The 17,214-nt window shown below is 33.9% G+C and overlaps 1 protein-coding gene across 4 annotated transcripts in view; it reads right to left on the minus strand.

The window, feature by feature from the left end:
• Positions 1-17,214, minus strand: part of LOC149792052 (semaphorin-5A-like) — a 499,542-nt gene that overhangs the window by 77,871 nt on the left and 404,457 nt on the right. For all 4 annotated transcript variants that reach the window (XM_089970552.1, XM_089970548.1, XM_089970549.1 and 1 more), the window contains 7 exons: positions 14,929-15,017; positions 14,234-14,266; positions 13,381-13,547; positions 10,106-10,241; positions 8,989-9,137; positions 6,586-6,787; positions 3,391-3,467 (listed from right to left, as the gene is read on the minus strand). In XM_089970552.1, coding sequence (XP_089826678.1) covers positions 3,391-3,467; positions 6,586-6,787; positions 8,989-9,137; positions 10,106-10,241; positions 13,381-13,547; positions 14,234-14,266; positions 14,929-15,017 — 853 coding nt within the window. The remainder of the gene's footprint in view (positions 1-3,390; positions 3,468-6,585; positions 6,788-8,988; positions 9,138-10,105; positions 10,242-13,380; positions 13,548-14,233; positions 14,267-14,928; positions 15,018-17,214) is intronic.

The raw sequence follows: 17,214 nt of genomic DNA on the forward strand, positions 1-17,214 counted from the left end.
TATTATGTATTCAAGTGTCTTAAAGGTTTCCTGTATTATGTAATCCACTGCCTTAAAGGTTTCCTGTATTATATAATCAACTGTCATTAAGGTTACCTGGATTAAGCAATCAGCTGTCTTAATGGTTACGTGTATTATGTACTGAACTGTCTTAAAGGTTACCTGTATTATGTACTGAACTGTCTTAAAGGTTACCTGTATTATTTACTGAGCTGTCTTAAATGTTACCTGCATTAAGTACTCAGCTGTCTTAAATGTTACCTGTATTATGTTATCAACTGTATTAAAGTATACCTGCATTATGTAATCAACTGTCATAAAGTTTACCTGTATTATATAATCAGGTGTCTTAAATGTTACCTGGATTATGTAATCAACTGTCTTAAAGGTTACCTGTATTAAGTAATCAACTGCCTAAATATTACCTGTATGAAGTAATCCATTGTCTTAAAGATTACCTGTATAAAAGTAATCAACTGCCTTAAAAGTTACCTATATTATGTAATCTACATTCTTAAAGGTTACCTCTATTATGTATTCAATTGTATTAAAGGTTACCTGTATTAAGTAATCAACTGTCTTAAACAGCCATTACTTCAAGGTTTATATAACATGATACTGATGAAATGAAACCCTATTAAGCACTGACTTGTATTAAGCACTGACTTGTATTCAGAAACCACTTTTCTCACTTCTCAGGGTATGACAGATTTGAAGATTTGACTGCACAGTATAAAATATTAAAATCACAGATTGGTCTTACCTGATTACAAAATCAAACCTGATATCTTGATGGGATAAAGTCAGAATAAAACTGTGTGGAATGAATTAATAACATTTTGCAACCAAAATGTTTAAATGCTATTGAGTTTTGTCTTTGAAATTCTGTCTGTTCTTTTGATTAAAACATAATCTAACTGTATCTCCACAACAGCCTAGCAAGAGTCCATTGAAGGGATTTCAAGATGAGACCATTTCTTCCTTTTAGCTGCTGAGTGTTGAAACCATCCATGATGTTCTTCAGTAATAACAAGATTTTTAAATGAGCTGCTGTGGTGGACAGGTGACAGATTGACATCATTTTTCATTTAAGATAAAGTAGACATCATTAGAAGCATATGGGTTGAAACCCCATTCAGTATGCCTATCCATTTAGTAGCGACAGCAAGATTTTCAAGACAACCATTGTGGTACCCATAACTGATGTGTGATTGACACCAATTTAACCGATGCATGATTTACACCATTTTAACTGATGTGTGATTGACACCAATTTAACTGATGTGTGATTGACACCAATTTAACTGATGCATATTGACACCAATTTAAGTGATGTGTGATTGATGCCATTTTAACTGATGTGTGATTGACACCATTTTAACTGATGTGTGATTGACACCATTTTAACTTAAATGTGATTGACACTATTTTAACTGATGTGTGATTGACACCATTTTCATTTAAGATAAGCTATGTATCATAAGTAGTCTACTGGTTAAATCTTAATATATCCATCCATCCATCCATCCATCCATCTAGGAGGAGTAGAGATAACATTATTGTCAAGATGGCCACCATGGTGGCCATATTTAGGGCCAGTTTGCATCATTTTCATTAGGGCCAAATTGACACAACTCTTCTGATGAAACCTCCATGTCAAAATGACCTTCCACTTAAAAGTGATAACATCATTTTCATTAGGGCCAAATTGACACAACTCTTCTGATGAAACCTCCACATCAAAATGACCTTCCACTTAAAAGTGATAACATCATTTTCATTAGGGCCAATTGACACAACTCTTCTGATGAAACCTCCATGTCAAAATGACCTTCCACTTAAAAGTGATAACATCATTTTCAACATGGCCATTATTGTGGCCATATTGGACATTAGAAAAGCACCATTTTAATTTAGGCCTAACAAGAGATTATGTGAAGTCTGCTAATGAAAACCCCATGTTCATATAACTCTCTGTTCTGGAGAATTAACAATAACAAGAGTGATACACACAATTTCCAATCAGGACTAACTAGACATCATAAGAAGTCTTCTGGTGAAGTGCAATATCGACATGAGCAACCATCTAGAATTAGTAGTGATAACAACGTCTTAAAAATGGCCAATTGAAGATCAGATTGACACAATTTTATTTAGGACCAACTAGACATCATAAGAAGTCTTTCAGTGCAAACTCCATGCCAGTAGGATGATTCATACCGATGTAGTTATAAGTTTTTCAAGATGGCTACCGTGGCAACCATTATGAACATCTGAGCAGAACTATTTTTATTTAGGACCAACCAAACAGACCATATATTAAGGAGGCCTAGGAATAACAATATTCTCAAGACGGCAACTGTGGCAAGCATACTGAATGTAGGAGTGGCACCACTTTGGCAACTGTGGCAAGCATACTGAATGTAGGAGTGGCACCACTTTGGCAACTATGGCAAGCATACTGAATGTAGGAGTGGCACCACTTTAGCAACTGTGGCAAGCATACTGAATGTAGGAGTGGCACCACTTTGGCAACTGTGGCAAGCATACTGAATGTAGGAGTGGCACCACTTTGGCAACTATGGCAAGCATACTGAATGTAGGAGTGGCACCACTTTGGTAACTGTAGCAAGCATACTGAATGTAGGAGTGGCACCACTTTCAATTAGGCCTAACTAGACATCATAAGAAGTCTTCTGGTGAAAACTCCATGTCAATAAAACTTTGTGTTAAAGATGTGTAGCAAAAACAAGATGTACAAGATGGATGCCATGGTGGCCATAGTAGATGCGAGATCAACATACTTGTCATACAGGACTAACCATACAGCAGATGGAGTCTTTGAATGAAAGCCCCATGCTGATATGACCATCCAGTCAGGGGGGAGTAGCAATATTATTTTCAAGATGGCTACTGTTGCAGACATATTGGATGTCAGATCAGCACCATTTTCATTTTTGATCAGCTAGACATCATAGGAAATCTCTGAGAGAAAACCCAATGCTGATATGACCATCCATTGAGGAGAAGCAGTGATAACAAATGGTGGCCATATTGGATTCCATTTTCATTTTGGACCAACTAGACCATGGGATGAATATGTATCAAGTTTCATTGCAATCCTCCAAGTAGTTTAGGAATCATACAAATAAATACATTATATAAAAGATGGAAATGTGTAGCTCAAAACAAAACTATTAACAAACTTGTGCTAACATGCAGATCATCCCATGAGCTTTTCTGGTCTATGACTATACAATACCCATTCAATACTCTTGTATACTATGCAAGACTAACTCAGTTCCCTTGACTACTATACAAGACTGACTCAATACCCTTGACTACTATACAAGGCTAACTCAATACTTTTGAATATTGTACAATACTAACTCGATATCCTTGAATCTGTCACATCGATGGACTGGGAACTTCAAAATATGCTGGAAAGTAGATATGAATATTGCCCCCTGAAACATAAAAAGCATGCTGTTTAAGTAGAAATCTCTTGTAAATCGATACCTGTCCACCTAAGTAAAACAATTCAACATGCTGCCTGCTTAAGTAAGTAAAACAATTCAACATGCTTCCTGCTTAAGTAAGTAAAACAATTCAACATGCTTCCTGCTTAAGTAAGTAAAACAATTCAACATGCTTCCTGCTTAAGTAAGTAAAACAATTCAACATGCTGCCTGCTTAAGTATTCTAATTCAAGTTTTTGGTGTAAGATAATGTACTGACTAATGGTAAAGTTGTAAACTTTTCAGCAACAATATTTGTTCTAAAAATAACAACTAGAAAGGTATTCATGGAGCGTGGATGCCTCAGCAGTAATCCTGAATACTGGTCTAAATACATTGTCTGATTACTCATCTTAACACAAAGACTGAATAAATGTCTAAACACAAAGCCTGAATACTCATCTAAATGCAAAGTCTAAATACTCATCTAAATGCAAAGTCTGAATACTCATCTAAATGCAAAGTATGAAGACTCATCTAAATGCAAAGTCTGAATACTCATCTAAATGCAAAGTCTGAATACTCATCTAAATGCAAAGCATGAATACTCATCTAAATGCAAAGTCTGAATATGCATCTAAATGCAAAGCCTGAATACTCATCTAAATGCAAAGCCTGAAAACTCATCTAAATGCATAGCCTGAATACTCATCTAAATGCAAAGCCTAAATACTCATCTAAATGCAAAGCCTAAATACTCATCTAAATGCAAAGTCTGAATGATTGTCTAAATACAAAGCCTGAATACTGACCTAAACACAAAGCTTGAATACTGATCTAAACACAAAGCTTGAATACTGATCTAAACACGTAGCTTGAATACTAATAATAACAAAGTATTGTAAATGGTACATTATATGTCTGTTATTTGGTTAATAATATTATTTTATGCCTGTAGTACAGTTAATACTATTAGTATATGCCTGTTATATGAGTAATACTATTATATGCTGTTATATTGTTAATATTATCATATTCCTGTTATGTTGTTAATACCATTATCATATTCCTGTTATGTTGTTAATACTATTATTATATACCTGGCATGTTGTTAATACTATTATCATATGCCTGGTATGTTGTTAATACCATTATCATATTCCTGTTATGTTGTTAATACTATTATTATATACCTGGCATGTTGTTAATACCATTATCATATTCCTGTTATATTGTTAATACTATTATCATATGCCTTTTATGTTGCTAATACAATTATTATGTCTTTTATATGGTTTATACAATTGTTATATGCCTTTTATATGGTTTATACAATTGTTATATGCCTTTTATATGGTTTATACAATTGTTATATGCCTTTTATATGGTTTATACAATTGTTATATGCCTTTTTTATGGTTTATACAATTGTTATATGCCTTTTATATGGTTTATACAATTGTTATATGCCTTTTATATGGTTTATACAATTGTTATATGCCTTTTATATGGTTTATACAATTGTTATATGCCTTTTATATGGTTTATAAAATTGTTATATGCCTTTTTTATGGTTTATACAATTGTTATATGCCTTTTATATGGTTTATACAATTGTTATATGCCTTTTATATGGTTTATACAATTGTTATATGCCTTTTATATGGTTTATACAATTGTTATATGCCTTTTATATGGTTTATACAATTGTTATATGCCTTTTTTATGGTTAACACTATTATTATATTCATTTTATGCAAAAGTCTCATTGATAAGTTGGATACTTGATCTTCTGAGTCTGAAATGAATGGTGTCTTCCCGATTTTAAACGCAAGCCATCCACACAATTTGGTTACGGTTTGTGGCATTTGTCTTAAGTTATGTTGTGGAAACCATTTTCCTTCTTGGAGATCCTCTGACCTTGACCTTTGATCTTGAAATCCCAATATAAATCAGTGTCTTCCTTATCTAAGACACAAACCTGCCATAAAAAGTGATATAAAACTCCCATATCACACTAAACAAAATTCTTCTTAGTCACATGACCTTGACCCAAAAATCAATATATATATATATTTCTTATCTTTGATCAAATGCAAGAACTTCACAAAGTTTGGTCAAGATATCTGGCATAGGTGTCGATATACAGTTTCGCATTTTGCATAGGGTTAGGATTTTAAAGAAAAAGAATTTTCCCGGCTTTCATCACTGGTTATACTGGCTATTTAAAAAAGACCTTGTATGTCTTAGGTATAATGCAAAGAACCTTTAATTCCCTTTATTTTGGTGTATGATTGATGGGTGTAATATGGGTTATAGAGTATACAGCTTGGCCTTACTTCAGATGTGCACCTTTCAAAAAAGTGCTAGCTCTACTTGGTCATTTTCACTTCCTGAACTTCAGAGGTAAATTGTATAAAAAAGAGCCGATAACTTTTTTAACATTTTATATATTTGGTAATTCATTCATTGCACTTTCAGAAGCTGGTATTGTCTAGTCTGGCAAAATTCATTTTCCCTATTTTAATAGCTGCTATGTATAGTGTACTTTAGACTAATTCAGGCTGGTTTTTTAACACAAGGGAGCAGTCATTTTAGTTAGCAGTGTGCTTAAATCATGTAAAATTTCCAAAAGTACAATATCCAAAAGAAATATCATCCACATTACATTAATGTAGCATAGAGGTATGCCAACATTCTCTCCATTGTGCATGTTTTAAATGCGAACTACTTCACCTTACATATGTCAGTCTCTCAAAAGTATATATTATCTGGTGAGCGCCCCCATACAAGTTAAGTTATTTTATGGAAACAGTTCTCCTTCTTTTGTCCCTGTGATATGACCTTTGACCTTTTGAGTATAGCTAGGCTTTTTCTTTCCCCAAGTGCAAGCTCCTTATAAAACAGATGAAGAACTCATTATTGTGCAGAAATGAAATACAGAACAGTTGGACTTACCGACTAATGGACTTGTGTATAGATAGATAGGCAGACAGATGGAATTATGTATGGATGGTCTGATAGATCAATGGGCTTGTGTATGGATGGATGGGCAGACATCATCATAACATAATGCACTACACCTAATGGAGACAGTAGAAAAGTAATACTTAATAAGGATACTTGCATCTTTTGTGTATAATTTCATTGCCTTAACAGGCCTGGGTTCTCCATTTGGCACAATTTTGATTTCCTCAATGAGACAGGCATCCTCAACATTTGGCAATTTTAACATCTTCTTCAGCTTTCCATCATCCGTGGCTACAAAGAGAACTTTGTACGTCACTCCATTCTTCCCCAAAACATTGTCCACAACCACATGTGTCCATCTGTAAATAAGTCAGACAGTAATTGATGTACATCAGATTCTAATAGATAAATATGCATTAGTTTGGAGATTAGATTAGGTCAAACCAGATGTCACAAAAGTCTAAAAGTCCATACAGACAGAAAAGTCCATATAGACAGAAAAGTCCATACAGACAGAAAAGTCTATACAGACAGGATTATCACTTCAGGAGAAACAGCAACAGCAAGATTATTAAGAGATCAGACTGCATCATTTTCATTTAAGACCAACAAGACATCATAAAAGTGTGTGTGTGAGAGATTTGGATTTTTAACATAGCTTTAACAATTTTCCAGTTATAACGCATTGATGCCTGCAGTGTGACAGTTTACAGTAATGTATAGCACTGGAGCATCATGCTACAGACATGTAGCATGATGTCCCACTCAGTCACATTATCCTGACACCAGGCCGACCAGTCCTAACACTAATCTGTTAATGCTGAGTGCCAAGTGAGGCAGCTGCTGGGACCATTTTTGTCTTTGGTATGACTCAACCACAGTTTGAATGCGTGACCTCTATTATGAAAAAAGTCTTTAAGTGATGTCAGTAGGACAAACAGTCAAGAGAAGAGTCAAGAAGATGTAAAGATTGTCACCATTACTGACTGGAAAGCCCAACAACAGTCAGACAAAGGGATGGATAGACAACAAAAGGCAAACACAAGGATGGATAGACAACAACAGGCAGACAAAGGGATGAATAGATAACAACAAGCAGACAAAGGGTTGGATAGACAACAACAGGCAGACAAAGGGATGGATAGACAACAGGCAGACAAAAGGATGGATAGACAATAACAGGAAGACAAAGGGATGGATAGACAACAACAGGCAGACAAAGGGATGGATAGACAACAAAAGCCAGACAAAGGGATGGATAGACAACAAAAGCCAGACAAAGGGATGGATAGACAACAACAAGCAGTCAAAGGGATGGATAGACAATAACAGGCAGACAAAGGGTGGAGCAAGACAATAACAAGCAGACAAAGGGATGGATATACAATAACAAGCAGACAAAGGGATGGATAGACAATAACAAGCAGATAAAGGGGTGGATAGACAATAACAGGCAGACAAAGGGATGGATAGACAACAACAGGCAGACAAAGGGATGGATAGACAATAACAAGCAGACAAAGGGATGGATAGACAATAACAGGCAGACAAAGGGATGGATAGACAATAACAAGCAGACAAAGGGATGGATAGACAACAACAGGCAGACAAAGGGATGGCTAGACAACAACAGACAGACAAAGGGATGGATAGACAATAACAGGCAGACAAAGGGATGGATAGACAACAACAGGCAGACAAAGGGATGGATAGACAATAACAAGCAGACAAAGGGATGGATAGACAATAACAGGCACACAAAGGGATGGTTAGACAACAACAGGCAGACAAAGGGATGGATAGACAATAACAAGCAGACAAAGGGATGGATAGACAATAACAGGCAGACAAAGGGATGGATAGACAAATAACAAGCAGACAAAGGGATGGATAGACAACAACAGGCAGACAAAGGGATGGCTAGACAACAACAGACAGACAAAGGGATGGATAGACAATAACAGGCAGACAAAGGGATGGATAGACAACAACAAGCAGACAAAGGGATGGATAGACAATAACAGGCAGATAAATGGTTGGATAGGCAACAACAGGCACACAAAGGGATGGACAGACAGACATGCATCATACCTTTCAAAGATGTATACTAAATGGAAAGGGGATCAATGGACATGGTCTGTATGATGCTGTTCATCAATTAGTAGTTGTGGTCTATACTCAAACAACTCAAGTTCCATCTAATATATACCGATGAACAGACAAACACTTTATCTTTCACTGAGGACTAGAAGGAGTGGGTACATCTTATGGACATTGGTCATATAGATTTCAGTATGACCTCTGATATACAAACTATTAGCCCAACAACAAACAGATTGATGACCAGACCATTTCCCTTTTATGAAGGCATACTACATGCAGGTGGTTGGGTAGACTCATGGCCATAGGCTGTACAGAACTGCCCATCATCTGCAATTTTTGTGCCACAATTAACAATTAGACCAACAAGAGACAAATACAGTTTTCATCTCTTTGATGTCAACAGAGGGGAGAGGGTATGGCAATGGGTTTACATCCAAGACAGAAAACAGACACTCACCTTTCATTGAGTCCCACTAGAAGGGGTTTTATGGCCATGGGTTGAACGGAATTGTCCATCATTTGGTATTTTTGGGCCATAATGGACTGTTTATTTCCCCCACCTTCATCTGCAAATGACCTCTTACTAGTGTCTTTCTCCACTGGACACTGGAATAAATAAACATATCTCTCATATAACAAGCTACAAAGAAAATTTTCTTTTGAAATTTTAAAAGTTGAAAAATCAAGAACTGTTTTACCTTTATTGTCTAAGCTAATTGTTTTGTCACATATTTACCACATATTAAGCAAAGTTAAGACAAGCGGTATCCAAAATTAATTTTCTTGCAGTTTAATTGTCTTTGCAGAAGCATACTTGCTGTGCATGTCAATACTACTGTCTTGAGAGATGCACAGTTGTCCCTCAATACAAATAAAATTCAATTGTGTTACAGGGAAAATTATCTTAAATTGGGTATAATAACAGGTATGATGCAAGCAATGCTATGAGGTATCACAGGTATGCTATAATTAGATCTAATATTATGTTCTAACAGTTAATGCTAAGACATGAATTACAATTAAGCGTCAGAAGTAAAATGAAATAGAAATCTATCACCACATCAGCTGATATCTGTGATAGTGTTATAATGAGACATTAAGGTATGAGAGACATGTTATAATGGGTTCTTATGGTTTATAATATGCCAAGGACTTCCAAAAAATGTCAGAAGTACCTTAAACTGAAATAAATGACAGTATTTGCGTTATATCTGGAATAGTATTATAATAGGACTGCAAGGTCTGACAGGTATGTTATAATGGGTTCTTATGTTGTTCTAATGGTTTATAATACGCCAAGGACTTCAAAAAGTGTCAGATGTAAATGAAAGAGTAAATGAAATAGCAATTTATGGCCATATTTGTGTTATATCTAGGATAGTGTTATAATGAGACTGTGTGTTATCACAGCCATGCTATAATGGGTTCTTATAATATCATGTTCTAATCATTTATAATATAACAATTGCAACAAAGAAGTGTCAGATGTAAATGAAAAGGCAATTCATGCCCAGACCCATAATACAATAGAGACACTTAACAATGAGGAGTCATGGTGTTAACAATGATTTTACCTGAGTAAGTGGATTAGAGTTGACATGTCGTTCCCATGCTGATCGAGGACTTTCTTGGTACTTGAACTCTCCAGTGAAAGATTTATTAAATGCTTCCAAGCTGTATACGCAAACTGCGGACCCTGCAATACTGCTTCTGGAGGAATAGAATTAAATAAAGATGTAATAACAAAACAAAGCTAGGCAGCACTGACCCACTTTCAGGATGTACCGTATATACATAATTGTAAGACAAGTCCAGCTGCAAACTGCAGAGACCCAGATCTGCTGTCACACACTGCACCAAAAGATCTGGATCTTTGCAATCTGTTAAGAGTATCCATATAACAAACAACACAGACTGTGATCTGCAGGTGTATTGTATCCATAGAACAAACTACACAGACTGTGATCTGCAGGTGTATTGTTTCCATAGAACTACACAGATTGTGATATGCAGGGGCATTGTATCCATATAACAAACTACACAGACTTTGATCTGCAAATAAGCGTATAAACAAAAGCCAATCCATGTATACTGTATGAAAATAAGTGTATAAACAAAAGCCAATCCATGTATACTGTCTGAAATAAGTGTATAAACAAAAGCCAATCCATGTATACTGTATGAAAATAAGTGTATAAACAATAGCCAATCCATGTATACTGTATGAAAATAAGTGTATAAACAATAGCCAATCCATGTATACTGTATGAAAATAAGTGTATAAACAATAGCCAATCCATGTATCCTGCATGAAAATAAGTGTATAAACAATAGCCAATCCATGTATATTGTATGAAAATAAGTGTATAAACAATAGCCAATCTATGTATACTGTATGAAAATAAGTGTATAAACAAAAGCCAATCCATGTATACTGTATGAAAATAAGTGTATAAACAATAGCCAATCCATGTATACTGTATGAAAATAAGTGTATAAACAATAGCCAATCCATGTATACTGTATGAAAATAAGTGTATAAACAATAGCCAATCCATGTATACTGTATGAAAATAAGTGTATAAACAATAGCCAATCCATGTATACTGTATGAAAATAAGTGTATATACAAAGGCCAGTCTATGTATGCTGTATGAAAATAAGTGTATAAACAATAGCCAATCCATGTATACTGTATGAAAATAAGTGTATAAACAATAGCCAGTCTATGTATACTGTATGAGTGTGTGTGATTTGGATTTTTCACATAGTTTTAACAATTTTTCAGTCATATCGCTATGATGTCCGCAGTTTTATTTTATAGTGATGCCTAGCACTGAGGCATCATGTCGCAGACATGCAGCATGATGTCCCACCCAGACACATTATCCTGACACCAGGCCGACCAGCCCTAACACTAGCCTCTTAATGCTGAGCACCTAGCAAGGCAGCTGATTGTACCATTTTTGTAAGTCTTTGGTATACTGTATAAAAATAAGTGTACAAACAAAAGCCAATCCATATATACAGGATGAAAATAATTGTATAAACAATATCCAATCCATGTATACAGGATGAAAATAATTGTACAAACAATATCCAATCCATGTATACAGGATGAAAATAATTGTACAAACAATATCCAATCCATGTATACAGGATGAAAATAATTGTACAAACAATATCCAATCCATGTACACTGTATGAAAATAACTGTACAAACAATATCCAATCCATGTATACAGGATGAAAATAATTGTACAAACAATATCCAATCCATGTATACTGCATGAAAATAATTGTATAAACAATATCCAATCCATGTATACAGGATGAAAATAATTGTACAAACAATATCCAATCCATGTATACAGGATGAAAATAATTGTACAAACAATATCCAATCCATGTATGCTGTAGGAAAATAATTGTACAAACAATATCCAATCCATGTATACTGTATGAAAATTATTGTATAAACAATATCCAATCCATGTATACAGGATGAAAATAATTGTACAAACAATATCCAATCCATGTATACTGTATGTAAATAACTGTACAAACAATATCCAATCCATGTATACAGGATGAAAATAATTGTACAAACAATATCCAATCCATGTATACTGTATGAAAATAATTGTATAAACAATATCCAATCAATGTATACAGGATGAAAATAATTGTACAGACAATATCCAATCGATGTATACAGGATGAAAATAATTGTACAAACAATATCCAATCCATGTATGCTGTAGGAAAATAATTGTACAAACAATATCCAATCCATGTATACTGTATGAAAATTATTGTATAAACAATATCCAATCCATGTATACAGGATGAAAATAATTGTACAAACAATATCCAATCCATGTATACTGTATGAAAATAATTGTACAAACAATATCCAATCCATGTATACAGGATGAAAATAATTGTACAAACAATATCCAATCTATGTATACTGTATGTAAATAACTGTACAAACAATATCCAATCCATGTATGCAGGATGAAAATAATTGTACAAATAATATCCAATCCATGTATACTGTATGTAAATAAGCATACAAACAATATCCAATCCATGTATACTGTACGAAAATAATTGTATAAACAATATCCAATTCATGTATACTGTATGTAAATAAGTATACAAACAATAATCCAATCCATGTATACTGTATGTAAATAAGTATACAAACAATATCCAATCCATGTATACTGTATGTAAATAAGTATACAAACAATATCCAATCCATGTCAAAGAAAGTTATCTGCTCCAAATAACATTTAAAGAGGGGCATTGGATTAAACATATAAACAAGATCTTTCGATTATAAACCAAATGTTTTTAACAGTGGTTACACTGAAAAATAAGCATCTACTTGATTTGCAATTATAAACCAAAATTATTTAACACTGAATACACTGAAATATAAGCATATATTTGATTTGCTCTGTCTTGCATTTAATGTAAAATTTTCAAACTCTATGGCTGCAACAAGAAGCATATTTTTTCAAATACAATTTTGACATGATTTATTACAGCTAGGAGCAATTCATTTTCTGGCTTCATTTTGATATGATTTATTACAGTTAGGATCAATTCATATTCTGTCTTCATTTTGACATGATTTATTACAGCTAGGATCAATTCATATTCTGTCTTCATTTTGACATGATTTATTACAGCTAGGATCAATTCATATTCTGGCTTCATTTTGACATGATTTATTACAGCTAGGATCAATTCATATTCTGGCTTCATTTTGACATGGTTTATTACAGCTAGGATCATTTCATATTCTGGCTTCATTTTGAGCAGCATCTGAACTTACTCTGGAGTAGTGAACATGGCATAAAGTTGTCCCTCCTCCTCCAGGTAGAATGTACTCTGTATCTCGTCAAAGTAGAAAGGGTACTCCCCAGGAAGGGAACAGTTTAGACGGGCCTTAAAATATGTGGTCCAATTTTCATCTAAAAGAAGCCCCCCTCCTCTATCAGTCTGAAATGCAAATATACATGTTTATGTCAGTGAAATACTGTTGAAAAAGTTTGAAGGATATACCAGAGTAACTTGACCACTGTGGCCTACAGTCATCAAGAGTATAAAATGAATTGACCATTTAAGCTATGTACAGGTTATATCATGCAGAGTAATAAAAATAATAAAATTTTCTAAAAGAAACTGCAATACATGAGTAATGAAATACAAAAATAATTACTTTTAACATCCACAACTTATCCACTGTTAGCCAGGTATTAAATAAATTACTTTAGTTTCAAAAGAAAACAAATTGCTAATTTAAAATTACACACGACTGTAGTAACAAATCTGAATGCCATTGTACTCTTTGCTGAATAGTAACTAAGGACTGAATGCCACTGTACTCTTTGCTGAATAGTAACTAATGACTGAATGCCATTGTACTCTTTGCTGAATAGTAACTAAGGACTGAATGCCACTGTACTCTTTGCTGAATAGTAACTAAGGACTGAATGCCATTGTACTCTTTGCTGAATAGTAACTAAGGACTGACTGTCATTGTACTCTTTGCTGAATAGTAACTAATGACTGACTGCGATTGTACTCTTTGCTGAATAGTAACTAAGGACTTCAGAAGAAGAGTAGCATTCTGAGTACCAGATTGAAAAGGAACATGAATTTATCAGAAGAGTTCAGGAAATTACCTTGCATACTCTTGCAATTCTTGAGTAGATCCTCTGTAAGAGAAAACAAGAATAATTCAGTAAAATTATCTTCACTATAAAGCACGTAAGTATAACACAGTTCTTGATATAACATGGTCTTTGATATAGCATTGTCCCTGATATAACACAGTTTCTGATATAATACTGAATCTGATAAAACACTGTCCCTGACATAACACAGTCCCTGGTATAACACTGTCCACTCTGTAACACTGGTATGGTAATTGATCCATTATACTGGTTGAATTCTATTTTTACCTGCAATATATGTACCCCTATGTACCCCTACATAAGGTGTGACTCCACTTTAATACAGTAGACATGTATGGCTTCCCTGAACAGTATTATTATAAAAGACCACTGTTAATTTGGGCAATTAAATTAAACTGTACCCAATAAAAGAAACATTTATTTGTAAATTTCAATTTCTTTAAGCAAGAAATATATAAAAATTCACAACTACTTTTCAAAATTCAAAAGTTTGAGAAAAGATGAAGTGAAATTATAAAACATGTTGTGTAGATAAATGAACAAAAATGAATGTCATTAAACATATGTTAGTAGTTGCATCCAGGATTTGAATGGAATATTAACTGATATTTTAAAACATTCACTACATAAGGGTCAGTCAATCCTAAATGAATGAATAAAAAATAATAAACAAGTATGGCTACCTTTCCACAGTTAATGTACTCTACTGCTGATTCACGAAAGATAAAGTAGACAAATTCTCCAATCTCATAGGATGAAACAAAGTCAGGCTCTGAAACAGACATTACATGTGTAAAATGAATATCACCAAAACTGACATATCTTCTTGCCAATCTCATAGGATGAAACAAAGTCAGGCTCTGAAACAGACATTACATGTGTAAAATGAATATCACCAAAACTGACATTTCTTCTTTTTTCAAATCTATTAATCTGCAACTATTATCTACTCCTTGGTTTCTAGATTACAATAAAGTTATGAACAACAAATGCTACACGAGCTTGTGGTTCCTTAACCATAAAAGGGATATAAGCATCCTGGATTCAATCAATGCTGTACTAGTTACCTCCCTTAGATCAGAACACTCATAAATAACACTTCAGACTTGCATACATCATTAACAAAAGAAAAAACCTGTGAATTTAAGATAAGGATGCATTAAGAAATTGATTGAGATTCAAGAGATTTCTAAGATTTCAAACATTCAGAATGCAATTAAAGTCCTAAAATTCTATCAACAATAGACCTTCCAGCCATATTTTTAAAAAAAATACTGGGATTCTAAATTGCACTGGGTCACAAAATACACAGAAAAGTAAAGGGCCTTTTCAGGAAATTATAGTGATACTGTCATGCTATTATTACCACGTGAATAAAAAAAATTAAGTGTACGAACACACAAAACAGCCAATTTTTGTAACATGAAGCACTTAAATAATAGTTGAAACATGTTTTACATAATATCAGGAATTAGTAAATACAGATGGATTGGTAGATTTTGTCATAAATATTCATTTTATGTTCTTCTTAATCCTTATACTAAAACAAATATGCAAGAAATATTGGCATTTACTTCTCCTGCAGAAATAAAAGATATTATTAGAGGTTCAGAATAAATTACACAAATATTGGTGTCCAAAAAAGAAATTTATAGAAATTTTATATTGACTGATATCAAAAATAGGAATGGATGGAAGGCCTTCAACAATGAAACAGGCACTTTCACAGTTTTTAAAATCTGCAATTATTAACTGATGTACAGAAATTCAAATCTGTAACATGATATATAAAAACTCAAATCCGTAACACGATAAAAGGAAATTCAGATTTGTAACACGATATAAGGAAATTCAGATCTGGAACATGATGCATGGAAAATCAAATCTGTAACATATCTGTGGAACAATCATTACTATTTTGGATCTACGGGCATGGGAGAAATCTATATATAAAAAAGTGTCCCAAAGAAAACCTGATGGAAATGGACCAAATCTAAATAAAACATGTGCCAAGAAAACCTGATGGAAATGGGCCAAATCTAAATAAAACATGTGCCAAGAAAACCTGATGGAAATGGGTCAAATCTAAATAAAACATTTGCCAAGGAAACCTGATGGAAATGGGACAAATCTAAATAAAAGATGTGCCAAGAAAACCTGATGGAAATGGGTCAAATCTAAATAAAACATGTGCCAAGAAAACCTGATGGAAATAGGACAAATCTAAATAAAACATGTGCCAAGAAAACCTGATGGAAATGGGACAAATCCAAATAAATCATGTTCCAAGAAAACCTGATGGAAATGGGACAAATCTAAATAAAACATGTGCCAAGAAAACCTGATGGAAATGGGTCAAATCTAAATAAAACATGTGCCAAGGAAACCTGATGGAAATGGGCCAAATCTAAATAAAACATGTGCCAAGAAAACCTGATGGAAATGGGCCAAATCTAAATAAAACATGTGCCAAGAAAACCTGATGGAAATGGGACAAATCTAAATAAAACATGTGCCAAGAAAACCTGATGGAAATGGGTCAAATCTAAATAAAAGATGTGCCAAGAAAACCTGATGGAAATGGGCCAAATCTAAATAAAACATGTGTCAAGAAACCTGATCGAAATGGGTCAAATCTAAATAAAAGATGTGCCAAGAAAACCTGATGGAAATGGGTCAAATCTAAATAAAACATGTGCCAAGAAAACCTGATGGAAATGGGACAAATCTAAATAAAACATGTGCCAAGAAAACTTCAGTCTATTCTTATTATGGCAACCTTATTATAGCACAATGAATTCTCCATCACTGATTCTGGGAGACTGGAAAAATTATCCTCTACAAGAAAAACATAATAGCTATGCCTTTTATTGAACACTAGAAGCAATGGCTTAGTCCCATTGAACAACTATCTATACCAGGCTGACTTAGTCCCTTTGAAAAATTATCTATACCAGTCTGACTTAGTC

The sequence above is a fragment of the Sinohyriopsis cumingii genome, chromosome 9 (assembly GCF_028554795.1).
Source record: "Sinohyriopsis cumingii isolate HCF-2022 chromosome 9, ASM2855479v2, whole genome shotgun sequence".
NCBI lineage: Eukaryota > Metazoa > Mollusca > Bivalvia > Unionida > Unionidae > Sinohyriopsis > Sinohyriopsis cumingii.